The 27,500-nt window shown below is 42.0% G+C and overlaps 3 protein-coding genes across 9 annotated transcripts in view; 2 read left to right on the forward strand and 1 right to left on the reverse strand.

Annotated features, from left to right (window-relative positions):
- Positions 1–4,457, forward strand: part of gramd1a (GRAM domain containing 1A) — a 22,326-nt gene extending 17,869 nt beyond the window's left edge. For 5 of the 6 annotated variants that reach the window (XM_047808479.1, XM_047808482.1, XM_047808480.1 and 2 more), the window contains 4 exons: positions 975–986; positions 1,225–1,332; positions 1,552–1,672; positions 2,034–4,457. In XM_047808479.1, the coding sequence (XP_047664435.1) occupies positions 975–986; positions 1,225–1,332; positions 1,552–1,672; positions 2,034–2,147 (355 nt within the window). In that variant the 3' untranslated portion in view covers positions 2,148–4,457. The remainder of the gene's footprint in view (positions 1–974; positions 987–1,224; positions 1,333–1,551; positions 1,673–2,033) is intronic. The other variant, XM_047808481.1, reaches the window with a different exon arrangement.
- A 1,393-nt stretch (positions 4,458–5,850) lies between these two features.
- scn1ba (sodium channel, voltage-gated, type I, beta a) lies at positions 5,851–17,973 on the reverse strand. Of its 2 annotated transcripts, none has more exons than XM_047808486.1 (6): positions 16,548–17,973; positions 8,308–8,474; positions 7,585–7,822; positions 7,289–7,430; positions 6,547–6,636; positions 5,851–6,342 (listed from the first exon to the last, which is right to left on the reverse strand). In XM_047808486.1, exons 1-5 carry the CDS (start codon positions 16,630–16,632, stop codon positions 6,570–6,572), a joined length of 699 nt encoding a protein of 232 aa, XP_047664442.1. In that variant the 5' UTR covers positions 16,633–17,973; the 3' UTR covers positions 5,851–6,342; positions 6,547–6,569. The 2 variants fall into 2 exon arrangements, with proteins under 2 accessions (XP_047664442.1, XP_027011101.1); XM_027155300.2 differs by having other exon boundaries at positions 5,851–6,401.
- A 945-nt stretch (positions 17,974–18,918) lies between these two features.
- Positions 18,919–24,524, forward strand: psmc4 (proteasome 26S subunit, ATPase 4). The gene is made up of 11 exons (XM_027155186.2): positions 18,919–19,067; positions 21,590–21,688; positions 21,880–22,066; positions 22,165–22,311; positions 22,399–22,508; positions 22,622–22,715; positions 23,046–23,213; positions 23,367–23,443; positions 23,592–23,760; positions 24,018–24,073; positions 24,165–24,524. Exons 1-11 carry the CDS (start codon positions 18,945–18,947, stop codon positions 24,276–24,278), a joined length of 1,344 nt encoding a protein of 447 aa, XP_027010987.2. The 5' UTR covers positions 18,919–18,944; the 3' UTR covers positions 24,279–24,524.
- The last annotated feature ends 2,976 nt before the right edge of the window (positions 24,525–27,500 follow it).

Raw genomic sequence — 27,500 nt, forward strand, 5'->3', positions numbered from 1 at the left:
ACTTTAACATGTTTACACTTCACTGTTTGTCTGAACACATTGTTAAATCATTAGAGGGAAATAAAAATGACAGGTATTATTATTATTATTATTATTATTATTATTATTATTATTATAGTGCAGTAATGAGCAGGTGCTCAGACCGACGGTGTTAATGAGTTACAGGACACCTGATAAAGAGCTCTGACGGGCTGCCATCATTCAGACGCTGTGGATTTGTTCTGTTCTCAGACCCGTCACCTAGCTGTGACGTCTGTCAGGATCAGTTCCTCAGTCTAATCAGTCATGATGATATAAAGCCTCACACACAGACACACAACCTGAAAACAACACAGAAATGATCACCTATTAAAGCTGCATTGACTTTTAGCATTCTTTACTTCTCATTTTTATTTTTTTGTCCTGATTTTTTTTTCATTCCTATTTTGTTTAATTCTGTTTACCTTCTCTTTACTCTGGGACTTTGGCCCTCTTGTTGTTTAACAATCTCTCTCTCTCTCTCTCTCTCTCTCTCTCTCTCTCTCTCTCTTTCTTTATCTCTCTCTTGTAACACTCAATCTGTCTCTCAATCACATCTCTCTCTCTGTCATCTCTCTCTGTCATCTGTCTCTTTCGTTATCTCTCTCGTAACACTTAATCTGTCTCTCAATCACATCTCTCTCTCTCTCTGTCTCTCTCTTTGTCTCTCAATCACATCTGTCTGTCATCTCTCTCTCTCTCTCTTAAAATCACATCTCTCTTTCTCAATCACATCTCTCTTTCTGTGTCTCTCTCTTTGTCTTTCAATCACATCTGTCTGTCATCTCTCTCTCTCTCTCTCTCTCAATCACATCTCTCTCGCTCCCTCTCACTCTCTCCCTCTCTCTCTCTCTCTCTCTCTCTCTCTCTCTCTCTCTCTCTCTCTCTCTCTCTCTCTCTTTCTCTCTCACCCCCCCCCTCTCTCCCTCTCCCTGCTGCCCCCCTGCCGTGTGTAGGATCTGTATCAGGTACAGTATTCTGCTTTGTTGGTGTTCAGTGTTGGATTTGGTTCATCACATTAACCTCATCACCCTGTTGGCCGTGTACAGTAACTGTAACTGGGGCCTAAAAGTGAAGCCAAAGGGTCTGTGTGTGTGTGTGTGTGTGTGTGTGTGTGTGTGTGTGTGTGTGTATGTAAAGTGGGTGAGCTCATATGGCAATATTTATACTGTGTGTGTGTGTGTGTTTGTGTGTGTGTGTGTGCAGTCTGGTGGTTTTGGTAGCTCTGAACATGATGCTGTTCTATAAGCTGTGGGCTCTGGAACGAGCCGCTCACACACTTGAGACGTGGCAGTCATACTCACTGTCGGACAGGTACTACACACACTCATACACACACACACACACACACACACACACACACACACACACACACAGAACCACAAAATGAGAACACTTACAAACAGAATGTCATACATTTTATTCACAAACTGAAAAAATATCAGCTCAAATATTACACCATGATCAACATGCTGTCTCACTCCCTTCCCCTGTCTGTCTGTCTGTCTGTCTGTCTGTCTGTCTGTCTCTCAGTCCTCTCCCACAGTCATCATCTGAGTGGATGAAGGTTCTGCAGTTACAGCGTCAGTTCCATCAGGCACAACTAAACAAGTGGCAGCAGATCCTACACTCATCAGTCACACTGCTTGACCAGGTGTGTGTGTGTGTGTGTGTGTGTGTGTGTGTGTGTGTGTGTGTGTGTGTGTGTGTGTGAGAGTATGTGTGTTTGTGAGTGTGTGTGTGTTTGTGTGTGTGTGTGTGTGTCTGTCTGTCTGTGTGTGTGTGTGTGTGTGTGTGAGAGTATGTGTGTTTGTGAGTGTGTGTGTGTTTGTGTGTGTGTGTGTGTGTGTGTCTGTCTGTGTTTGTGTGTGTGTGTGTGTGTATGTGTGTGTCTGTGTGTGTGTCTGTCTGTGGGTGTGTGTGTTTGTGTGAGTGTACACACACTAAAGTGTCTCTCACTCACTCTCTCTCTCACTCACTCACTCTCTCTCTCTCTCTCTCTCTCTCTCTCTCAGATGAAACAGTCTCTGGAGAATCTACACAGAGGAATAATTAGATCTGAGGAACAGAAAGCTGTCGCTCCTCCTCCATCTGAACCTCCCACAACAGACACTCTAACTGAGCAGTGACACACACACACACACACACACACACACACACACACACACACACACAGACCTTGCAGCCGCTCTCTGATCAATAGACTGTGAACATGTGATTGGGCAAAATTACAGAGAATGCTCAGCTTCTTCCACTGTGACTAACTGTGAATGCAGCGCTGCCTTTCCTTGTGCCCTACACCCTAATCCCTACACCCTAATCCCTACACCCTAACACCTACACACTAATCCCTATACCCTAATCCCTACACACTAATCCCTACACCCTAATCCCTTCACCCTAATCCCTACACTTTTACTTACTAAAGCAATAAATCAGTGGTGATTTGGGACAGAGCCAAACTGTTCACTCTGAGTAGTGATCTTCAAACTAGTACACGATCGCCACTGAATCACTTTTACACACACACACACACACACACACACACACACACAGTTTTAAAGGAAGAGGCGGGCCCTCATACTTCAGAGCTTCTTCCTGTTTTTCTGGTCAGGACCTACAGACTGATGTTTTATCTTCCTTCAGCAGCATGATCACTTCATCTTGTAATGATTACCCAGAATGCTCAGCTGCAACATGCTTCAGTTTTCTGGAACTTGAGAGACGGTGCAATCGACCGCTTCAGTATTTATTTCTCTGACTGAAAAAAAATCTTGTTTGGTTTGTGTGTGTGTGTGTGTTAAGACCACAACAGCAATAATCATGAAGAGAAAATGTGTGATATTTATTGTGAAAGGCAGAGCTGCTTGTATGTGATGTAAAAACACTGTTACACTCAGTGACAGGGTCTGAAATGAACTCCGCCTCCTGACCCAGCGCCCATTAAACCACTCCCACATCTTAACTCTGCCCACAAGAGTGACGTGACGAGGAGCTACGAGCTAACGTATCTGTGCCTTTCCAGAACAGGAGACGTCACGGATACGGGACTAGACCTTTAATTATTTAACATCGTTTAACAAGTCCTCCAGTCCATAAGGAGGCGTAGCAGCAGTAATCATCAGTAACGTTAGAATATTCTCAGGTTCTCTACAAGTCCATTAATGTTACATTTTAATAATAGATTTAAGAAGTTGATTTCAGACCCTGCACTTCAGACCCTCTGTTTCTCTTAGTATTATATTTATTTGATGTCACATCGAACAGCTCGGTGTGTCGCCGTCTTCTGTCATTGTTGTTGTATTTTATTGGATCAAGACTTGAAGTGATCAGGGTTACTGTAGATCTGCAGGCGTGTCCATCATCACCATATTCACCCAGAAACGTCGACACGTCCTGCCTCTCGACCGCCGGCAGGAATCACCACGAGATGTTCAACGGATTATCTGTCAGATCTTCTTCATAATTATCAGATATCTGATTAAAGATATCACGAGGAGCTGAACCTCAATCTGACAAACAGCAAAATATCACTGTAAAAACCAGAAAGTCTTTCATCCTCAAACGTTCACTTGGGGATAAAAGTTTGTTAAACATTACAAAAAGATTTTGAAAGAATTTGGATTTTATTGGACAAAGATTTTGTCAATGTTATCAGACAACATTTTTAGTGTTATTCATTTATAGTTTATTTAGTTATTATACCTGAGCTCTTATGTGAAATGTGCAGAGTATTTATAACGTGTGATACGCACCGCCTCCCTGAGGTTTCAGATGGTTGCTGGGTTTAACCAATCCGGTTGTTTCTCTCGACTGGTCTGCTCTGATTGGCTGCTGGCAGTCTCAGTGACACAAAGTGATCGAGATCGTTAACAACTGCAGCAGTGTGACAAAATGTCTATGGAAAAATGAAGAAATAACTAATAACACCCAATTTGTTCACTGTTGCCATGGTAACGGTTTTATCCTGCCCCCTGGATTGGTGTGTCAGGTTCATATAGAAATGTAAAGAAAGAAAAGATTTTTTCACTGATATTATAAACCATGATTATATATGAGCCTGCTGTAGACCCAACCATCTGGAAGCACACACACACACACACACACACAATAATATTCATGTTGCTGTTTAAACACTGAGGACCAAACAGAGTTTGGGGACAAAGGGACGTCCCCCTGCTGTGTCTCTCTGCATTTCACACATTTTTGTACAATTTTAGCTGCTGTGTGTTGTGTATTTTTTAGCAATGATGTCTGTTACTGCTGTTCCTTATCCTGCACTCCTCTATCCACATCACTCTCTCTCTCTCTCTCTCCCTCTGTCACTCTCTGTTTTATTTATTTGCTTTAGTCTGGAGGAGGAAGTGTGGTTTTGCTGTAAAGTTCTGATTTGAAAGGCAAAACAAATAAAAGTAGGACTTTAGGGAAATGAAACATCACTCAGTGTGTTTATGGTTTTATTTGTCTGGGCTTTCATGGAAATTCTGTAAATTCAGTAGAACATTGATATCCACCTCGAGCTCCTGAGTGAGAAGGTAAACTAATGTAAACCTCAAGCTGATGGACTTCAGATCATATACCTGTCTGTCTGTCTGTCTCTGTCTGTCTGTCTATGTCTGTCTGTCTGACAGAGCTGTAAACAGTGAACAAACTCTAAATGGAGGATTTAGTGATCACATTATTAATATTATTATTATTATTATTATTATTATTATTTGACCCACCGTATAAATTAGATAATTATATTCCACTTATGTTTGTCAGTCTTTACTCTGATCACTTATTTCTGCTCCCAGAACTTCAGCTCTTTACCTTTTATGGAGTTTTATGGGCATCACTGTATGCAAATGAGTTAAATAAATAAATAAACACACTGTAATTATTTATAATAATTCGTTCTTTATTAATTTGGGAAGCAACATTTCATTTATACATGAAGTGCATATGTTAGATTGGCATGTTGAGGCTGACAACAGTGTGTGTATGTGTGCCTCTGTGTGTGTGTTTGTGTGTTTGTGTGTGTATGAGTTTGAGTGAGTGTGTGTGTGTGTGTGTGTGTGTGTAAGCAGTGAGAGTGTCACAGCCATTGTTAGCTGACGTTTCTTTTTTCTTTATACTGGAACGTTTCATGCAGTAAAAACACTTGCATACAAATTTACAGACATGAAATGATTCTGATCTCAGTGTCATGCAGCTTTGTTTCCTTTAGTCAGTTTTAGATGGTTAAATTATTAACATCACAGTTTTACCATCAGATCACACCACAATGCTCGAGTGGGTTCATCCTCACCTCACTGACAGAATCTGTAGCTTTATGTTAATGAACTTATCATGACTTATGATGTCATACAAATATAAAAATATGATATAAGGGATAGTTAAACCAGGTCAAGGTCAAGCTAACATTTAATAAAAGCTCATTGTGAATGTTTATGTTGAATGCTAACTTGCTAACTGGCAGTGCTAGTTGTCATGTGCTTTTACTGAGATAATTAGATTGAGTTCAGCAACAGTAGCATGCATTAGCGTAATGTTATTAGCGTTAGTGTTGTTGTAGCCACTTAACACTGCAGCTTCATGCTAATCAATTTCTAAAAATCGGAGTAAAAAACAATGATAGTAATTCTACAGTCGTGCTAATTGGCAGTGTTAGCTGTTCATTTGTTAGCTGTTTTAGCCTTCGCTAACATTACACAAAGATGAATTATCCTTTTATGAGAAATAAAAGGACAGAAGCAGCTGCGTTAGCGTTTGTTCGTTAGCATTAGCATTTCATCCCATACTCTTCATTACAGTGTGTGTTTGATGTTATTGATTGTTTTTTTTTTTTTATTTTATCGTATAGCATGAGGGTAGCTACATTAGCATGGCATTGATAGCGCTCAGTCGTGTTTATAAAGTCTCAGTGGAAAGTGTTTCGTTTATACGCCGAAGTAACGATCATTAACACATTTGTACGCTTGCATATAAATTCTGTGTGGAAGGAAAACAAAGAGTTGATAAATACGTACAGCTCGTGTTAGTACAATTCTACTGTCACTTCTACATTTATTCATGCTGAGTTTTATATCAGATATTTTTTTTATTTATTTGTTTATGTGTCCGAGTCCCGCTGGGCTTCAGTCTGTACATCTCTGTACCTCAGTGCACTACTCAGGGTTCTTCAGTGGAATGAAACACTGCCCATGTAATTGTGCGTAAACACACACATCCTCCAGCTCGTCTGGTACAGATGGGGAGGAAGAGGACCAGGTGAAGGTAAAAAGGTGAAGATTATCCAGGTGAAGGTCGTTGCCGTAGTAATGCATCAGAGAATTTATGGCCCTGAAAATCAGCCGCAGGTCACAGAGATGAATCCTCGTGTCACTGCGTCTCACAAACCACTGATAATAAAGACGCAGTAACACAAACACAACATGACCTTCACCAGGAACATCAACGCTCGATTCATTCATCACTTCAGTTACGCTCATTTTAATAGATTCTAAAACACAATAATCAGTTATTTATTTCATTTTATTAACATACCTGCAGGTGTGTGTGAGTGTGTGTTACTCGGCCACAGCCACGCCGGTGCAGTTATCTTTACTCTCAGAAGTGATGGCTAAATACTCGGCCCTGAGGAGACGAGAACAGAATGAGGACCCAGCCGTAGAACACACGAAATACACAAGAAGAAGGTGTACAATAAAATGTGTGTGAGTGTGTGTGCATGTGTGTGAGTATGTGTGCATGTGTGTGTGAGTGTGTGTGTGTATGTCTGTGTCTGTGTGGGAGTGTGTGTGTGTCTGTGTGTGTATGTGTGTGAGTGTGTGCGTGAGTGTGTGTGTGAGTGTCAGTGTGTGTCTGTGTGTGTGTGTGTGTGCGTGCGTGTGTGTGAGTGTGTGTGAGTGTGCGTGTGTGTGTATGTGTGTGTGTGAGTGCGTGTGTGTGAGTGTGTGTGTGTATGTGTGTGTGTGTGTGTGTCCTCACGCGCTCTCTCTCAGCGCTTCTTCTCCAGCTGCAGCAATTTTCCTGTAACAGTATGTGTGTGTCAGTGTGTGTCTTTGTGTGAGTGTGTGTGTGTGCGTGCGTGTGTGTGAGTGTGAGTGTGTGTGAGTGTGCGTGTGTGTGTGAGTGTGTGTGAGTGTGTGTGTGTGTGTGTGTGTGTGTGAGTGCGTGTGTGTGAGAGTGTGAGTGTGTGTGAGTGTGTGTGTATGTGTGTGTGTGTGTGTGTGTGTGTGTGTGTGTGTGTGTGTGTGTGTGTGTGTGTGTGTGTGTGTGTCCTCACGCGCTCTCTCTCAGCGCTTCTTCTCCAGCTGCAGCAATTTTCCTGTAACAGTAAACCATCTCCACCAGTAACCACAGCTGCAGACCGATGATCGACACATACATCATCACCTCTGACAGGATGGAGGCCATGCCACGGGTCTCTACACACACACACACACACACACACACACACACACACACACACACACACACACAGCTCAGCTCCACCCCTATTTTAGATAAGGTGACTCAGACACAGTTTCTTGAAGACACAGAAGTTCTCTTGTTCTCTTCTCCCCATCATTTTGTTCTCACCTTTGGCCACAACGTTGATGGTAATGAATTTGGTGGCATTGGTGTGAAACTCGTAGTATGTGAAGGTGAGCGTGCGGTCGAAGTAGCAGCGGTACGTCCCCGTGTCGTTGAAGGTGACGTTGAGGATTTTTAAAGATCCGTCCTGCAGGTCGAGCGTCTTCTTACTGCCCGCCCACTCGACACGGCCCAGGAAGCGCTCGTCTGTCACCGAGCCCATCTCATTGCTGTAACTGTAGATCTGTAACACAAAAACCACACAGCCACAGTCATGAGGCTCATCAGCAGAAATTAATTAATTAATCAATTAAAACTTTAAATAATGAATCACTTAGTTACTGTTGTGTCGCTCTACTGAACCAGTCACTATACAGTAGTCTATTGTAGAGACACAGCTCGCTCACACAGACTCGTACTGCAGAAGCTCCACTAAAAACAAACATGGTAATGAATCTGTGTGATCACCGATACCATGAAGATTCCTGTCATCCATTCAACATTAATGGAAGGAGACTCCAGTGTCAGAGGTAAAGCTCCATTCACACAAATCGCCGCAGGTCTACGGTCGCCGTGCCGGGGGGCGTTCTTTCTACTGGTTGTCATAGTAACATGAGTGGCACAACTAGCGTTTCATATTTAACAACAAATGATATTTTTCATTTCAAGCTGCTGAGGTGTGAGAAAAATAAAAGACCGGTCACTTCATTTAGATGTAAATTCACTCACGTGGGTGAAGTCACTCTCTTCTTTCGGCATAAACCACCAGTCCACGGTTGCCGTGGCTTCCACCTCGCCTCGCATCTTACAGGAAATGCAGCCCAGCCGGAAGTCTTGTCCTGCCACGGCCTCGGTGTCCGAGTCGACCTCCACACACGCCGAGCTGCTGAGTCGAGCTGCGAACACAACACACACATGTTCACTCGTCTCTTTCACACACACACACGCAGTAAATCTTTCTGCACGTCAAGCCGACTGGACTCTTCCACCAGGTTTATAAGACATCTATATTATGAATACGTTTATTCTAAAGATAAATATTAGACGATTGATGACCTCCAAAGTCCAGGCAGCTTGATTTCCTACTAATATAAAAAATACTTAAAGGTGATAAATATTTATGCATGTGTTACAGCGCTGTTGTTGCCCATCCATTACACCCTCGGCTCATTCTGCGGCGCAGGCATTATCTATTCTCAGCCTCTTTTCAGGGTTCGATGGTTTCTCGTGCGTGCTCCTGTCACTCAGAAAAGTGCATGCTGGGATTTTTTTTTTTTATCCAAGGCAGGGCGTATTTTATTTCCTCTCACATTAAGGCTAGAAACTGGTCCAAATCAGCGTCCATGTGCCAGGAGCCAGACTGTGCAGAGACACACACTTACCTCCATCCTTACAGTCTCAGCTCACTTCATCACTTCATTTATTCATTATTTATTCACTAGCTGAGCGTCTGATTGCTCGAGATCCTGTCACTTATTAACAGATCTGTAGAACTGCAGTAACGACAGATTAGATTAACTTTCACTCACCTGAACAGGTTTACTCGCTAAATTAGGTTTCACCGCTAAAGTTTCATTCCACTCAGTAGATCACTGATGACTGATGGACACTTTAATGATCCCAGATCAGTATCTGGTCATTTGTTTTTATATAATTCTGATGTAAACAGAATGTTAGATGAGATCCCAGACTGTAAGGTTCCTCTGCTAAAGTCTGGACCCTGGCAAGATTTTCCACACTAAATGTCCCTGTGGGATTCTGAGGGGAAATAAATTATTAGTGATGAGCGATGCTAGTGCGGTTCGGTCTACATCGCTTCCTCTACATTACAGATTTACTGTCATATATAGATGTAGCAGGTGTCTATATATGTGATGGAGGTTGCATATGTGTGCCGGGAGGAACACACCTGCATTTCCAAGAGTGCTACCTTCAACCTCTGACCTCTGGAGGGGCGTTTGGTTCTTTCTTTGAGGGACAGATCACACGTCACACATCAGCATCAGAGAAATCAGTGCTATTACAGTGACTAGTGACTAGTGCTGCACTCTCGTAGCCCTGTGAATCAATCAGCACTGATTGTGTGTGTGTGTGTGTGTGTGTGTGTGTGTGTGTGTGTGTGTGTGTGTGTGTGTGTGTGTGTGTGTGTGTGTGTGTGTGTGTGTGTGGACGTTACGAGGAAAGGCCCTTCACGGCGTAGAGCAGGGAGAGGGTGGAATAAAAAAACAAGAGCAGAAACACAGCCACATCAGTATGACATGCAGGAGAGAAATGAAAGGAAAAGAGAAATGTGAAGAGGAAGAATAAGAGTTAGCAAAGAGTCGAACAGAATTACAGCTATTAAACAAACGAGAAAATTCAGCATCGTTGTGCTTCAAGGTTTCTGTATAAGAGACACTGAGTGTGTATTAAAACATTCTGAATAATAAGATGAACTCTAGACATTCATAAGCTACTAATAAGCATCATGCTAACACCATGATATAATCTTAAATAGACTGTTATAATATTATGACACAGATATAATGTTTCTGACACTGAGAATAAACTAGCTAGTGACTGAGACTAGTGACTGAGGCTAGTGACTGAGGCTAGTGACTGAGGCTAGTGACTGAGGCTAGTGATAGTGACTGAGGTTAGTGACTGAGGCTAATGACTGAGGCTAGTGACTGAGGCTAATGACTGAGGCTAGTGACTGAGGCTAGTGACTGAGGCTAGTGACTGAGGCTAGTGACTGAGGCTAGTGACTGAGGCTAGCACTGTAATTAACACACAGCTGAGTGCATCAAGCTGAAACTGTCAGGAACATCAACATTTAAAATAATAGTTTAATATAATATTAATCCATATGAATAAAATGATGATAACAGTGTATTAAACACCAAACACACACACACACACACACACACACACACACACACAGGTCTGTAGGGAAAGGTCTGGAAGCCCTTGAAATACATTTCTACATCCCTGCTGCACACCTGCTGGTACATTAACCTGAATATCACACCAGTAATGACAGAACCATGTACCTCTTGCTGCGAGAGTAAATGTACGACTAATGTTAGCTAACCTGAGCATCACTCTATGATGTTAGCGAAAAAGAGAAAGCCATTTTGTTATGAGAGAATTGTCATTAGAGTCCGTTTACAGAGGATTAGAAAGATAGCAACAATCAAAAATATGTAGCTTAGCATTAGCATCTCCCTTAGCATCTAACATTGCACTACACATCTACTGTATGTTATTAACTTGGTTATTCTGTTAACACTTAGAATGTTAGTGTTGTTATAGAACACACACACACACACACACACACACACACACACACACACACACACACACACACACACACACACACACACACATGACCTCCATCACATTTTAGCCTTGAACAACAGGCTATCCACAAAAATGAACTTGTCTCAGCTTGTTAAATCTGTTCATTCCTTACAGACTTAAAAAGAATTAAACTATTCATCCAAATGTTTTACTGAATTGTTGCTTGTTTAAATGTCCGTCAGTGTGAACAGTTAAAACCTGCTTCTGCTTCTGAAGGCTCTAAGTAGCAGGATGTCTTTGTTAACATGGTACCCAATGTTTATAATCTTCACTGCTAATGCTAGCTGTTGAGTTTACAGTTTCTCATATTTATAACTGTTTATAATCTACAGTGATATTTTTAAATATTAATATTCATCCTGTTTACTACAACATTGGCTGGAGATAATCTTACTACATCTTACTGGATTTCTGACAGGATTGTTTTAGTTTTATACAATCGTTCACACTCATGACTGCTAATGCTAGTTAGCTGGTAAAGCTGTTTCATCCTAATCAATAGCTAACTAATATGAGACAACCATAAGATATAAGAAAATCATATTCCTAAATATTTATGATATTCACTGATAAAGTAAGTTACTGAACCTGACAGGATTTTTATATCATATGTGTAAATGTTAAATGTTTATTATTCTACTTTGTAGAAGCCAACATTCTGTTTTCCTATTTAAGCTGAGACAAAAATTTGAAGTCTGAAGTTTTATGTTATTACTTTTCTAAGCGATCCGAGTACCGGGTCTCAATGTGACCTTTTTCCCATAAACTCCCATTATAAACTTTGGAGGTTTATAACTCAGCAAGCTTTCGAACTCTACACCAAACTCGGCCAGCTCCTTTAGGGTGAGACTCTGAACAAAGGTTTACATTGGTGTACCGACTGGCCTTTCGGTTGTGCCCAGCCCCGCCCCCAAAATATGCAAAATCAAAAAACTTTTTACAATGTGGGGAACTTCCTCAAGAGTATTCGGATGCTTGTCTCCACTTACCTCCAAATGTTTTGGCACCCTAGCTTTCTGTCTACTTGCTTCCAAAAGTAACACTGACCCTTATGTCCACTCGCCTCCAAAAAGCACCGGCCTTTGCGAATACTTGCATCGTCAAAGCCAACATCAAAGTTTGTCACGACGAACTTTACAAATCTAGTTATTATTATTATTATTATAATCAATTATACGCTAATAAGGAACAGCAAGGGATGAAGGACAGAGCATCTACGGTATAACAGTGTGGGTGTGTGCGTGTGTGTGGGTGTGTGTGTGTGTGTGTGTGTGTGTGTGTGTGTGTGTGTGTGTGTGTGTGTGTGTGTGCACATGTGTGTGTGTGAATTAAAGACTGAATAAAGAGGGAGGTCATGTTACTTAAAACAACACTGACTATTAAATATTTTACCACAGTCAGAGAAAATGAGCCTTCATCTGTCCTTGTCTGCCCTTGGACAGATTTAACACACACACACACACAAACACACACACACTCATGCCCTCCCCATCCTCTTTCACACACACAATCACGTACATTCCCTCCCCCTCCCTCTTTGACACTAAAACACACACACACACACACACACACACACACACACACACACACACACACACACACACGCACACACACAGTAGCGTTTGGCAGATGGAGCAGTGTGGATGAACCTGCGTCACTGCAGGCTGGAAACAGAGCAGTGATGGAAAGTCAGCCATGGTCACGATGGCTTTTTGTCTTTTATCTCTCCATCTCACTTCTTTCATCTTATGGATGCTGTAAATTTCACTGGAAACAGTAGATTGTTGAATCAGAAGGAGATCATCTACTTTTTGTATTTTACTGTCACTACAACCTGCTGTAGAAGTGTTGGATTTGATTAAATACTACAAGGTAATTCATTCGTTCATGAAATAAATCCCTTCGGTCATTAACACTTTGTTTATCCGGAAACGGCCCTGGATGTGGCCACGCCCCCTCACCTTGTTTTTACAATTTGGTCTGTTTTATTCCCACCTGCTCCTTGTTATTTCTCTGCCTAGGTCTCGTTAGTTTATCTTAATGTCTCGAATCACACACGATGCTCTGGTTCAGGAGTCGTATAGAACTATATTTACATAACGGTGTGTTCACATCAGACCAGCTCAGGTCTCCAGTATCAGGAGATAAGGAAGATTGTAAAACATCTATAAACAGAACTTATATAATTTAGCTTCTTGTGAATTATTTAATGATTAATAAAAGGGACATCTTCCACACACTCTTGTACGTATAAAGGTTTTGTACATCTATCGTCAACAATATTTACTTTTTATATTCAGAAAAAAAAGATAATTATTGTCTCCAGTTTGTGTGTGCTGGTGTAGAGCAATAATAACTCAACTAAGCTTTCGGGAAAATAATAAAACCTTCCTGTATTTTCTGTATTCTTGCAGTGTGAAAGCTCACAGGATTCTTCAGCACTGGGCTGTATGTAGTTTACAGACTTCTTTACAGTGCATGTGATCAAAACTAAAAGCATGATGGAGACTTGCTCAGAGAATCTCCATTAACATTAAGAATGTCATTACAGCACTTTCAGTGTGTGTCAGGCTTTTAGCTTTTAGCGGTTAGCTACGTGTGACGTCTCAGGAGCCGACTGGGGATCCTGAGCTCCTCTCTGTTCGGTAGTAGAAAGCTTTTATGGTGCGTATCGACTGAAGCGCTAATGGCCTTCTGATTCTAATCACAACACCGGGGTTCGAGTCGGACCAGAGAGCTGGCACAGTGAACAAGCTGACAGGAGATCATTGTTGAACAGAACTGCTTACTGTATGAGTGTCACAGTAGCGCATTGCTAGCCCAGATATTAGCCTGCTTTAAACTGACTGTATTCACCACTCAGTCTTATAAAAGGTACCTCCGCAAATCAGAGGCTCACCTCAGCTAAAGTTTACTAGCTTCTTCTGTGTGAATGCTGTAAATTTATACTCCATCAGTATCTGATTCCTGAACCGTGTTCTACTGAAGCTACATAGTTCTCAATTTTCTTATATAGTGTAATAACCGTTTCTTATGTCAAACATGACACCATCATAGGAGCTAGCATGTTTTTGCTAACTAGCTACCAAAAATCTAAATCCATGTTTAAAGTCTCTGGTCTTTTAAAGTCTGTCTCACTTTCTTATTTTCTGTCTCTAAGAGTTTTTATTATGTCTCCCAACTCTCCTATGAATCTGTTTAATCAGATTATTATTATTATTAATGTGTGTTTGTTAATATTATTAGTTTAGTTTAGAAACAGAAACTTCCTGCATTCAGCTTCTGCTTTTGTTTTAACAAACAGATCGTCTAAAATCTCTCCACTAAAATAGCTTCATACTAATCCTTTGAGTGTGTGTGTGTGTGTGTGTGTGTGTGTGTGTGTGTGTGTGTGTGTGTGTGTGTGTGTGTGTGTGTGTGTGTGTGTGTTTATCATGACATTACACTACTATAAATATGATTCATCTCCGTTAGAGAAGCTAAAAAGCGCCGAGCCTCAGAAACTCCACCTTAGCAAGTTTCTGTATTGTTCCTCTTATAATAAATATTTACCCAGGATCAGGTTCATCCCAACAGAACAGAGCTGTTTAAACATCACCACTCTCACTCCTAACATGGATGGATGGATGGATGGATGGATGGATGGATGGATGGATGCATGGATGGATGGATGGATGGATGAATGGAATTGTGATGTTAAATCTGTATTTTAAAGACATCCACATTCTATAGCAGCATCTCCAGCTGAAAGACACATAAAAATACTAAACATAGAAGCAGCACATTTTAGTGCCATGTTTTCAGAGTGTATGAGTGATGCAGCAACTACACCACAACCACACAACTACACCCCAACTACACAACTACACCGTAACCACACAACTACACCACAACCACACAACAATAACACAACTACACCATAACCACACAACTACACCCCAACTACACAACTACACCACAACCACACAACAATAACACAACTACACAACTACACCATAACCACACAACTACACCACAACTACACCATAACCACACAACTACACCACAACCACACAACTACACCCCAACTACACAACTACACCACAACTACACAACTACACCTACTCTGCAACACAACTACACCACAAGTACACCTACTCTGCAACACAACTGCACAACTACACCACAACAACAACACAACTACACAACACCACAACTATACCACAGATACACATCACAACTACACAACACCACCACAGCTACACAACTGCACCACAACTACACTACAACAATATCACTACTACACAACTACACCACAACTAGGCAACTACACCACAACGAAAAAAGTGTTAAAGTGTTCAGTTCTTTGAGGAAATAATTCACTGAGATGTCCAGAGCAAACAAGATTAAAGACATACACAACAACATTATTACACTAAGGGAGAGTGAGATCAGGCACACTTCTGAGTCAGTGTGTGTGTGTGTGTGTGTGTGTGTGTGTGTGTGTGTGTGTGTGTGTGTGTGTGTGTGTGTGTGTGTGTGTGTGTGTGTGTGTGTGTAGCAGGATGCTGTAAACCCCTCAGTGTGACAGAGAGCTTCTTTATCACTTAGGTAAAGATAAACAGTACGGCTATTGTGTAAACCTGAAACCTGGCTGAACAGGAAACTCCATCAGTGCGACAATCATCACACTCATGGACGTGACCTTCAGCTTTCTAATGCTGAAGTGCAAGATGAAGGGATTAAAGATGGACAGAGTGAATCTCTCTGTTTAACACATCTGCAGCAGCTGTTTCAGGTGCTTACCAGACATACATAAAAGGGTGTGGCCTTTTATATAAACACACACACTCACACACTCACACACACACACACACACACACACACACACACACGTTTCCAAAACATGAAGAGTGCAATTCAGATCAGAACAGAGATTAAGAGTTTAATGGGTTCAACCTTATTATTAGTCATTAAACATTTCATTATTAAATCCCTCTTTTAATTCTTATTAGTGAAGAAACCCATATACAGACAGACAGACAGACAGACAGACAGAACCACAGACAGACAGACAGACAGACAGACAGACAGACAGACAGACAGACAGAACCACAGACATACAGACAGACAGACAGACAGAACGACAGACAGAACGACAGACAGACAGACAGACAGACAGACAGACAGACAGAACCACAGACAGACAGACAGACAGAAGGACAGACAGAACGACAGACATACAGACAGACAGACAGACAGAACGACAGACAGACAGACAGAACGACAGACAGACAGACAGACAGACCGACAGACAGACAGACAGACAGACAGACAGACAATTGAAGCTTAGTTGTTGATTAATAAGTCATAGAAAGTGTGTAATTATTTTTTGGCACCTTGAGGGATCAGTTACACTAAAAGCACAACAAATGTACACTCGATGGTCCCAGTGGCCCAGTGACAGAAAACAGCACAGTTCTAGTCCTAATATCTCTTAATTTCGTCTGAGATCCCAAATAGAAATAACACAGAAATAAGTGAATGAATGTGCCAAAATATAATTTGAATCTCTGTATGAATTTTGTCTCATTCTGTCCTGCATAGACCTCAGATTAATGTGATTAATGTAGCATACAGTCACTCACCCTGTATGATACACAGCAGCAGCAGCAGCGGGAGCCACATCACCCGGACTGCAGTCATCTTCACCCAGGAGAGGGACATACACATATATATACACACAAACACACACTCACACACACACACACACACACTGTTGTAGATCAGAGGGTCTCTGTGTGTGTTCCCACGACGCAGCAGTGGATTTCAGAAGGAGTCACTTCAGTGTTTAATAAAACAGTGTTTACTTTCTCCACGTGGTCCTGGACTTTTCTCCTTTCTTCACTTCACTGAAGCTGTGTCCAGGAGCGTCCACACACTCCAGCGATGCTCGTCACTCTGCTTCTGAATTTGGAATCTTGCTTTGTTTTGTTTGTTCTTGTGATGATGAGATCGATTGTTTTGTTAGTGTTGTGTTGCTCGATTATAACTTAGCGATCTAAACTTCCTTGTTTGTGATGGAAGACCTGATTTTTTTTTGAGGTTTGTGATGTTTAAAAGAAAAGAAAAGTCTGCAATGAGTGCATAGCGTGGAAGACGAGCGTGATAAAGGAAAATCCGACTGACCTGAGAAGAAGATGAAGATGATGGAGATGATGAAGATGATGGAGATGTTGCACAGTGTCTGAATGAGAATGGAAGATTAGAAGCGTGGATTGTTCAACTTTTTTACACGTCTTTGGTTTCACTTAGCTGATACATTCCAGTGAAGTGCTTACTGTTCAGATTATTGCTCTGTGAAAATGAACGATGAGTGGACGAGAACTACATGAAGATTAGAGGTTTGAGGAGTGTTCGGTTTTAGTGAAACAGATTCTTACTAAAATGTCCAGAGAGCGAAGATCTCGTGGAAATTCATGAACGTGTGCAGACATCAATATTTAACCTGTTCTTGTCTTTTTTATGAGTATATAGAGTGTGTTCAGGTCACACGGATTACATTAAAGCCCCTTCTTCTTCTTCAGTGGTCCACCTCTTCACTTATCCTTAATGGCAATTATGGTACAACCGTAGATGGATCACAAAACATACGATTCTCTTTCAATCATAAATCATTCATTAAGTCGAATAAAATATACAGTACACATAAATTATGCATTCAGTGGGTCAAAATTTCAAAGAAATTCAAGAAAATCAAAGTAAAGAAACAGAAGGAAATGCAAAGTGTCCTTCAGGTCTTCAGTGCTTCATGCTGCCTACCTTAAACACTGTGCATGTGGATTTGGGGCAGAACCACAGGATCCCTCTCCTATTCCTACCTCCACTCCTCAGTTCCTCCCTTCAGATCTGCTGATTTATTAGTGCAGGAGTAATTGTAATTTATTCTAAATCGTTGATCTCTTCCTTGAATGAGGCCAGTGTGTGTATTTCCAAAGATCCGTGCAGAGAAGATATGGCATGATGCGATGTGAAGGAAGGATGCAGCACTGACTGATAGAGAGAGAGACAGAGGGAGAGAGAGAGAGGGGGGGGGACAGAGAGACAGAGCGCGGTGAGAGAGAGAGGGAGAGAGAGAGAGAGAGAGAGAGAGAGAGAGAGAGGGAGGTGGGGGAGGAGTGATGCATTGCAGCAGCGGGGTGGAAAACACATGAGCAGATGAAACATGAACCCTGCAATATGTCCGTCTGTTTCAGTCTATATTTTAAGCCTGAAATGCGACATGTAGGCATATATATTTATGATTAAATAAATATAGTGAAAAAAACTTTTAATAATAATACAGTGACATTATATTTGTGAATACAGTGAATATTATGCAGTGAAAGTGCATAATAATAATAATAATAATAATAATAATAATAATAATAATAATAATAATAATAATAATAATAATAATAATAATAATCAGACTGATGTCCATGATAACCTTCTTTAAAACAGGTGAAAACTGAATCTGCCAGCAGGGGGAGACATTGTACGGTTTTAATTTTTATTATATCGAGGTTCTGTTTTGCGCATGCGTACTATTGCTACACTATTGGCTCTTTAAATGTCACTAGCTGGACTACATGTATGCTTAGATATTTTATTTTATATTATATTAAATATTTATTTATTGATTTATATATTTTTTAACATTTTTCAGTTGGCCTTGTATCCATAAAAATCAGGACTTATATTAATCGGGGGGGGGGGGGGGTCCATGTTTATTATATTTATTCTAGTGAGCATTTAATTGTGTAAACACAAGACCAGTGCAGGATGAGACATCATTACAGTTCACTTTTGTCTAATTAAAGCCACACTATTAGGCTACAGAAGCATAAAGCTCTAAAAACATGGATTTTGTTCACTTTAAAGGCAACAGCAATAATTTACATTAATTTGTACTTATAATAATTCCCGAACAATGCATTGTGCTTTATCTGGATTTGATTTGATTTGTTTATTTCAAATTTGTCCATAATGAGTGTTTTATCTTCATGGGTTTTTTTTTAAACCCTGAATGTTTACCTCGCCTGCGTGAGTCTGCGCGTGACGTCACTGACGTCAGACGCCGTATATCCAACATGGAGGACGGCGGAATGCTAGTTGAGAAGGTTCAGGTAAATTCTCACACTGTTTATCTTCCTTTACACGTTTATTCTGACGTTTTTTCTCTTCTGTTTATCTCGTTTCCGCTCGGATTAACACGTTTTTGTCACTCTATGGACTGTAGATGAAATTACGAACAGAATCTGGGCTCTGATTCATTCAAAGCTCAGCAAATGCTCTGTCATGCCATTCACGTTAGCTTAGCTTAGCTTAGCTAGCCGGTTAGCTTAGCTAACGCTCGTTGTGTATTATTGACTCTGTGCCTTACTTTACACTTTATTGTAGCTAGGCTTATTCCACAGTATATATTCTGCATTTACTTGTTACTTTGCTTCGTTTATTGGTGTTTTTAAGCGTCGTTTTGGTCTTTATTTTAAGGTTGATACCAAATTGGTCTCTGTGAGAAGTAGAACACTAAATAGTGACTATTCTTTTATACTTTATGTAGTAACACTATGTAGGGAGCAAGTGTTTATTTGGGATTCAGCCCTTTGGTAGCCGGCATTCAAACGCTAAATAAACCATAAAATGGATGTCTCTGCTCTAAGAGCTGACCCTCTGCGATTGAATTATATAGTGACCCGGGGCCCCCTGGCACCATCTCAGGGCCCCCAGTTTGAGAACCACTGGCCCTAGACTACATGTCCTGAGCAGGTGTTGTCAGTGACCCGGGGCCCCCCGGCACCATCTCAGGGCCCCCAGTTTGAGAACCACTGGCCCTAGACTACATGTCCTGAGCAGGTGTTGTCAGTGACCCGAGGCCCCCTGGCACCATCTCAGGGCCCCCAGTTTGAGAACCACTGGCCCTAGACTACATGTCCTGAGCAGGTGTTGTCAGTGACCCGGGGCCCCCTGGCACCATCTCAGGGCCCCCAGTTTGAGACCCACTGGCCCTAGACTACATGTCCTGAGCAGGTGTTGTCAGTGACCCGGGGCCCCCTGGCACCATCTCAGGGCCCCCAGTTTGAGACCCACTGGCCCTAGACTACATGTCCTGAGCAGGTGTTGTCAGTGACCCGAGGCCCCCTGGCACCATCTCAGGGCCCCCAGTTTGAGAACCACTGGCCCTAGACTACATGTCCTGAGCAGGTGTTGTCAGTGACCCGGGGCCCCCTGGCACCATCTCAGGGCCCCCAGTTTGAGACCCACTGGCCCTAGACTACATGTCCTGAGCAGGTGTTGTCAGTGACCCGGGGCCCCCTGGCACCATCTCAGGGCCCCCAGTTTGAGACCCACTGGCCCTAGACTACATGTCCTGAGCAGGTGTTGTCAGTGACCCGGGGCCCCCTAGCACCATTTCAGGGCCCCCAGTTTGAGAACCACTGGCCCTAGACTACATGTCCTGAGCAGGTGTTGTCAGTGACCCGAGGCCCCCTGGCACCATCTCAGGGCCCCCAGTTTGAGACCCACTGGCCCTAGACTACATGTCCTGAGCAGGTGTTGTCAGTGACCCGGGGCCCCCTAGCACCATTTCAGGGCCCCCAGTTTGAGAACCACTGGCCCTAGACTACATGTCCTGAGCAGGTGTTGTCAGTGACCCGGGGCCCCCTGGCACCATCTCAGGGCCCCCAGTTTGAGAACCACTGGCCCTAGACTACATGTCCTGAGCAGGTGTTGTCAGTGACCCGAGGCCCCCTGGCACCATCTCAGGGCCCCCAGTTTGAGACCCACTGGCCCTAGACTACATGTCCTGAGCAGGTGTTGTCAGTGACCAGGCTGTAAAACTGCTGACTAAGTTACAGACACTGATGACAAACTCCTGCTGATGATCTGGGAAACGTCTCTAACAGCAGTCACAATGTCATTGTTTGTGTTAAACACGTTGTGAATGAGTTGTAACATTAAACAGGAGATCATGACTTACTCTGTGCTCAAAGTGATGCTCGCAGCTCCAGGGCTTTTCTCTGTGGGGGAACGAGGACGATGATGAACAATTCCAGGACCTGCTTTTTTTTTTCTCATTGGTTGTTGTGTTGTTAAATCTTTCCCAGATACAATAGTGATATTTTCTGATTGGCTGTTGTGTAGCCTCTTGTTTTAATTGGCTGATAAGTGTCTGGCTCGACTAAGAGCTCCAGGAGAGACGTGCTTGGTTCCTGCCCGTTTCCATAGAGACAGCGGTGCGGACTGATACGTTTTGGGCGCCGCGGCTTATTAAATATATGATGGTCAGTTTTTCTGCGTGAGAAATACGATGTGAGAGCGTGACAATAGACCGACATGAGGGACGTCATGTTAATGCATGAGACTTGAGATCCCTGATATAATAATATTGTGATGAGTTCCAGTTACCACCATAAAGTTCTCAGGTTCTGTTTACAACACCAACCTGCCAATGTTTGTGTATATATTCATGGTGACTGGTGACTCCTTCATCACATCATGCATAACTTTGCCATAGCGATGATCCTCAGTTCAAGTCCCTGTTAAGAAGCTGTTATTATAGCAACGATTAACACATTAGTTTAATGGGAACGTCAAAAAACATACTAATTGTGTGTGTGTGTGTGTGTGTGTGTGTGTGCGCACATAGGACGATGTTCCAGCCATGTTGAGCTCACGACCTCAGACTGGTTTGTCCTTCTTGGCTCCAGAACCAGAGGATCTGGAGGATCTGTACAGCAGATATAAGGTTTGTTTTTCCAGGATTTATTAGCATCTGACAACAGCAGCATTTTGTGATCTGATGATGATCTCATTTGCGTATTATTATTATTATTACATGTTTATAGTGACTTATGTAAGTCAGTCAAAATCATTTCCTCTTCTCTACCATGATCACTCCTGACCATGAATGGTGGTGTTTCTGTGATGTCTCTGTAGAAGCTGCAGCAGGAGCTGGAGTTTTTGGAGGTGCAGGAGGAGTACATTAAAGATGAACAGAAGAACCTGAAGAAAGAGTTCCTCCATGCTCAGGAGGAGGTGAAGAGGATCCAGAGCATCCCGCTGGTGATTGGTCAGTTCCTGGAGGCTGTAGACCAGAACACAGCCATTGTTGGCTCCACTACAGGTACAGATTAGATGTAGTTCTTTTGAGATTGTGAAGGTGTAAATGAGGTTTAATTAGCGATATCGTGTGTAGTGATGGTTAATTTTGTGTGTGTTCAGGGTCGAATTACTATGTGCGGATCCTGAGCACTATAGACAGAGAGCTGTTAAAGCCCAACGCCTCTGTGGCTCTGCACAAACACAGCAACGCTCTGGTGGATGTTCTGCCTCCGGAGGCTGACAGCAGCATCATGATGCTCACCTCAGGTAAAAACCTGAAACCCCTCAATAATCTTTAGATGTGATGATGTGGTGCGTCGTAAGGTCTAATGTGGTGCATGATTGATGTGACAGATCAGAAACCAGATGTGATGTACGCCGATATCGGAGGGATGGACATCCAGAAGCAGGAGGTGCGGGAGGCTGTGGAGCTTCCACTCACACACTTCGAGCTCTATAAGCAGGTAAAAGTCTTAAAGGGCAACTGAATGGTGTTATTAAGCTAGCTTTTAGTAACACAGTTAAAGGTTTTATAGCTGCTGTGATGAGTGCTGCATGTGCGCGTGTGTTTCCACAGATTGGTATTGACCCCCCAAGAGGAGTGCTGATGTACGGACCCCCCGGCTGTGGAAAAACCATGCTGGCTAAAGCTGTGGCTCATCACACCACAGGTCCATTAATCACACTGAGACACTGCAGTCTTACAATTAATAACTCTTACACTAATATCTCATCTGCTAACTTGTTCTTCTGAGCTGACCTGAAGCTCATGATCAGAACTGGATTTTGGTATAAAAAAAAGTCAGATAAAAATATGAGGTTCAGGTCGTGACGTGTCTGCGCCGAGGTCAAACAGGTCCAGATGGAAGACTGAATGGACAGGCAGACAGACAGTTTAAGAGGGAACACTGGATGGACATGGCTGTAGTTGGACATGCCATGACAGACAGGTTATGACAGATATGCAGGTCCATCATCATGTACCGTCTGTTTGTCCACAGCGGCATTTATTCGTGTTGTGGGCTCCGAGTTTGTTCAGAAATACCTGGGTGAAGGGCCACGTATGGTCAGGGATGTGTTCCGGTTGGCCAAAGAGAACGCACCCGCAATCATCTTCATCGATGAGATCGACGCCATCGCCACCAAGCGCTTCGACGCACAGACAGGAGGTACGACTAGCTTTCACCTTCACGTTTATTCACTTACTCCTGACTCAGAGGTTAATGATCAATTCATTATAATCTGTTCTAATGCCTAGACATGAAACGTAAATAATCAGTAATCATTTTAATCTCTCTCTCTCTGTCTCTCTCACTCACTAGCTGACAGAGAGGTGCAGAGAATCCTTCTGGAGCTGCTGAATCAGATGGATGGATTCGACCAGAACGTTAATGTGAAGGTGAGCGGGGACTTTATTCTGTCTGACATGTTTCTACATGGATATTACAGATCAACCAATAAGCTTCAGGCTGTGTGTGTGTGTGTGTGTGTGTGTGTGTGTGTGTGTGTGTGTGTGTGTGTGTGTGTGTGTGTGTGTGTGTGTGTAGGTCATCATGGCCACTAACAGGGCCGACACTCTGGACCCGGCTCTGCTGCGTCCGGGTCGTCTGGACCGTAAGATTGATTTTCCTCTGCCGGATCGCAGACAAAAGCGTCTCATCTTCTCCACCATCACCAGCAAGATGAACCTGTCTGAGGAGATGGACCTGGAGGACTGTATCCTCATCACACACCTGATTATCTCATTAAACTAAACATTCAGGTCACACAGAAACAGGGACACTGCTACAGTTCAGACTACAGTTACTTTACATTTTCCTTTCCCGCTCCTCTCCTTCCTCCTTTACTTCCTTCATTAGTTCCTGACATCTATTAAGGTCATTTTCTTTCTTCCCTGGGGTTTGTGTGTGTAGATTGTGTTGTTTTAAGCACCAGTGTGTTTTGTATGTGTGTTCCTTAACCCGTGTGTGTAGATGTTGCCCGACCCGACAAGATCTCTGGAGCAGATATTAACTCCATCTGCCAGGAGGTGAGTGTGTAACACACCCTGAGCGAGAGACGTCGCTGTGTACTGTTACAGTGTGGTGCATGTTTTTCTCACAACGTGTGTGTGTTCTCAGGCTGGAATGTTGGCTGTTCGTGAAAATCGTTATATCGTCCTGGCCAAGGATTTTGAGAAGGCTTACAAGACGGTCATTAAAAAGGACGAGCAGGAGCACGAGTTCTACAAGTAGAGACAGCAGATCACCTCACAGTTAGCTTAGCTGTTTATTTACTTTCTTCTTTGCAATGTTTATTTGTACGTATTCTCTCTCTCACACACACACACACACACACACAGACACAGATGCACTACAGTATCTGCACCTGACACACAGACTGTGACTCCACTGGATTTAAACACACACAGCAACTTCAGTACATTTTACAGATTGATGTAAACTGCAAAAAGAAACAATAAAAAATTTTTTTTTCCATAATATGGACATTGTTTGTTTATTTAAATGAAATTTAATGGCTACGGTGTTGCCACGGACACCATATTAATGTATATATATGATCTTTTGTCATCAACTCCAAAGAAAACACTATAAATTGACAAATCTTGTTTATTTAAGTGCAAAACCAGCTAAAAGCCAAGGTGATGCCACGTAACCTTGGTTTAACCGTGTGAGTGATTTCACCCAATGAAAATGCGTCTGTGACGTCACAACGAACTGGGTACTTGCTGTACTGTGCTGCACTGCGCCAGTAGGGGGAGCTGATGTTCATATTGTGTATTTTAACCAAATAAACCGAATTAATGAAATTCTCACAGCGTGGTGTTAAAAAAGACGATTTTACACCTGAACACGAAATAATACTTTAATCAGATTGAGTAAAAATGCAATCCAAACACACACCTACTTTTGATAGAACTCTGCAATTTTGTTATACAAGATGAGTGACATGACGTGACATACGGCTAAGTTCGGTGACCCATACTCAGAATTCGTTATCTGCATTTAACCCATCCAAAGTGCACACACACACACCGTGAACACACCCGGAGCAGTGGGCAGACATTTATGCTGCGGCGCCCGGGGAGCAGTTGGGGGTTCGGTGCCTTGCTCAAGGGCACCTCAGTCGTTGTATTGCCGGCCCGAGACTCGAACCTTAGGGTTAGGAGTCAAACTCTAGTAACCATTAGGCCACTATGTTCTAGCACAAACAACCCCACAGTGTTAAGTGGTGTTTGATACGGAGCTCCTCTCTGACTTATCTCACTTTCTCCATCACCTTCTTCACATTTAAAAAAAAAAATTATACAATTTGAATTGGTTTTATAAAGTTTCCAGTAGATTCAGTAATGTTTGAAGCCACATTAGTAATCGAATATTCCTGAATCGCAGTTTGTTTTGGGGTAAAGCCAAACCGACCGTCTGAAATGTTTAAAAGGAAAATTATTGTACATCCTGTTCCACTGATCCGGAAAAATTTTGCAAGAATGTTTTCAGGAACGTTTCCATTTGTTCTGCATGTGACACTTTACAGAGGGCCTCAATCACTGACAGAGCTGTATAATGCTGTACATGATGGAGTAGGACTGAGAAACTGCATGTTGGCTGAATTGTTCTGAAACAGGAAAAACTGGAATATACAATGCTCCAGAGACTGAAGCTGATGCTACACGCATGGAAAATACATCTGCAGCCTCCTCTTCATCCAAACAATGATTATGTTTTGGCTCACAACCCATTTAAATCCCAATGAAATATTATAACAAATCTTTTCATCTGTGGTTATCACCGGAAGCTACAGTCGTGTACACAAGTCTATAGATTTAGCCGCTGTTTGGCTTCAGGGTGTTTGTGTTAAAGTCTTTTCAGGTTTCACTGTATGCTCACATACACACACCTGCTCACTGTGTCACAACTCACAGCGTTATTGTTTACAAATTAAATATTTAACACACTTCACTTAACACACTTGAACTGTGACGTGTGTGTGTGTGTGAGAGAGAGAGAAAGAAAGACAGAAAGATTAACGATGACCGGTCTTTGACTTAATGTTAGTACATGTATGTGTATAAACTCTATTCTTACTGCTATATGTGATAAATGTTTAAATAAAGCAGACACTCCCATTGAGTAGAACAAGCACCACATTACAGTGTGAAAAATAATATGATGTTACGGAGGAAAATAGATGACAAAAATCTACATACAATTAATATAACAATCATTTATTAAATACTACTCACATGTCATGTTCTCAAATCAAATCAAATCAAAATTTTATTTGTCACACACACACACACACACACACACACACACACACACACACACACACACACACACACACACACACACACACACATATATACATACAGATTATGACATGCACCGAATCTGTCCGGTATTCAAGCATAGAAAGGAAAGGAATGTTCTCTCTCATCGAAAGTGATTGACTAGATGTCAGATATCCAATTCATCAGTCTTTGTATTACAAATATTCAGTTATTCATGAATGACATGTTATATCTACAGTTTAGTTTATTTGATCTTTTTCAGTTCTAAACGTTATAATATACATTAACAAAAAAACATTATGTGAACATTTTAAACAGCAGGTCAGCAGGTAAAAGTGCCTGAGCTGTAAGTCACCTACGGACCAGGAGATAACTTCACAAGTCAATGAGAGTAAACGCAGGGTGTTGAACATTACAGAGAAACACAATGCATAAACCCTTCCATCTGAAGATGTTGGAAAACTTAGTTCCAGCTTTACAGTTTTATTGTAACGAGAGCTGTAATATTAAGATGTGCAGCTGCACAAACGTCAGAGCTTTTTATTCATGTTCTGTTCACTAAAACCTTAAATAAACAATGAAGAACGGTACCAAGTACCAAAAGTGACTCAGATGTTCCGGGTCTTAAGCAGTAAATACACAGTTAAGCAATACACTGGAGTTTGTACAACACTCTTTCTTAGCTGACACTCTTTTAAAAAATGAGTAAAAGTGTTCCTTGGAAAAGTTCTTTATTTTCTACACAGCTTCCACAAAAACCTTTCAGCTTGTCTCATTGAAGGAGGGCTTTATTTTTTCTTTTCAGAGCAAACCCTCATGCTGAAGGTCAAGAACTTTCCAAATAACCCAGAGGAACCTTTTCATTGCATAAGATTCACTAATTAATTTAATTCTCGAATAGTTTTTTATTCTAGTGTTTGAAGTGTGGGGTGGGGTAAAATACCACACACACACACACACACACACACACACACACACACACACACACACACACACACACACACACAATTTTTGTGTGTGTGTGTGTGTGTGTGTGTGTGTGTGTGTGTGTGTGTGTGTGTGTGTGTGTGAAATCTTAGAGTTTGCACTTTCACGTGGAGGTTTTCCTCAGTTCTGAGTCACAAACCAAAGCGCGTGCGTAGAAAGTCAATATTTTTTTTTCTAT

This window comes from Tachysurus fulvidraco, chromosome 25 (assembly GCF_022655615.1).
Source record: "Tachysurus fulvidraco isolate hzauxx_2018 chromosome 25, HZAU_PFXX_2.0, whole genome shotgun sequence".
Taxonomy (NCBI): Eukaryota; Metazoa; Chordata; class Actinopteri; order Siluriformes; family Bagridae; genus Tachysurus; species Tachysurus fulvidraco.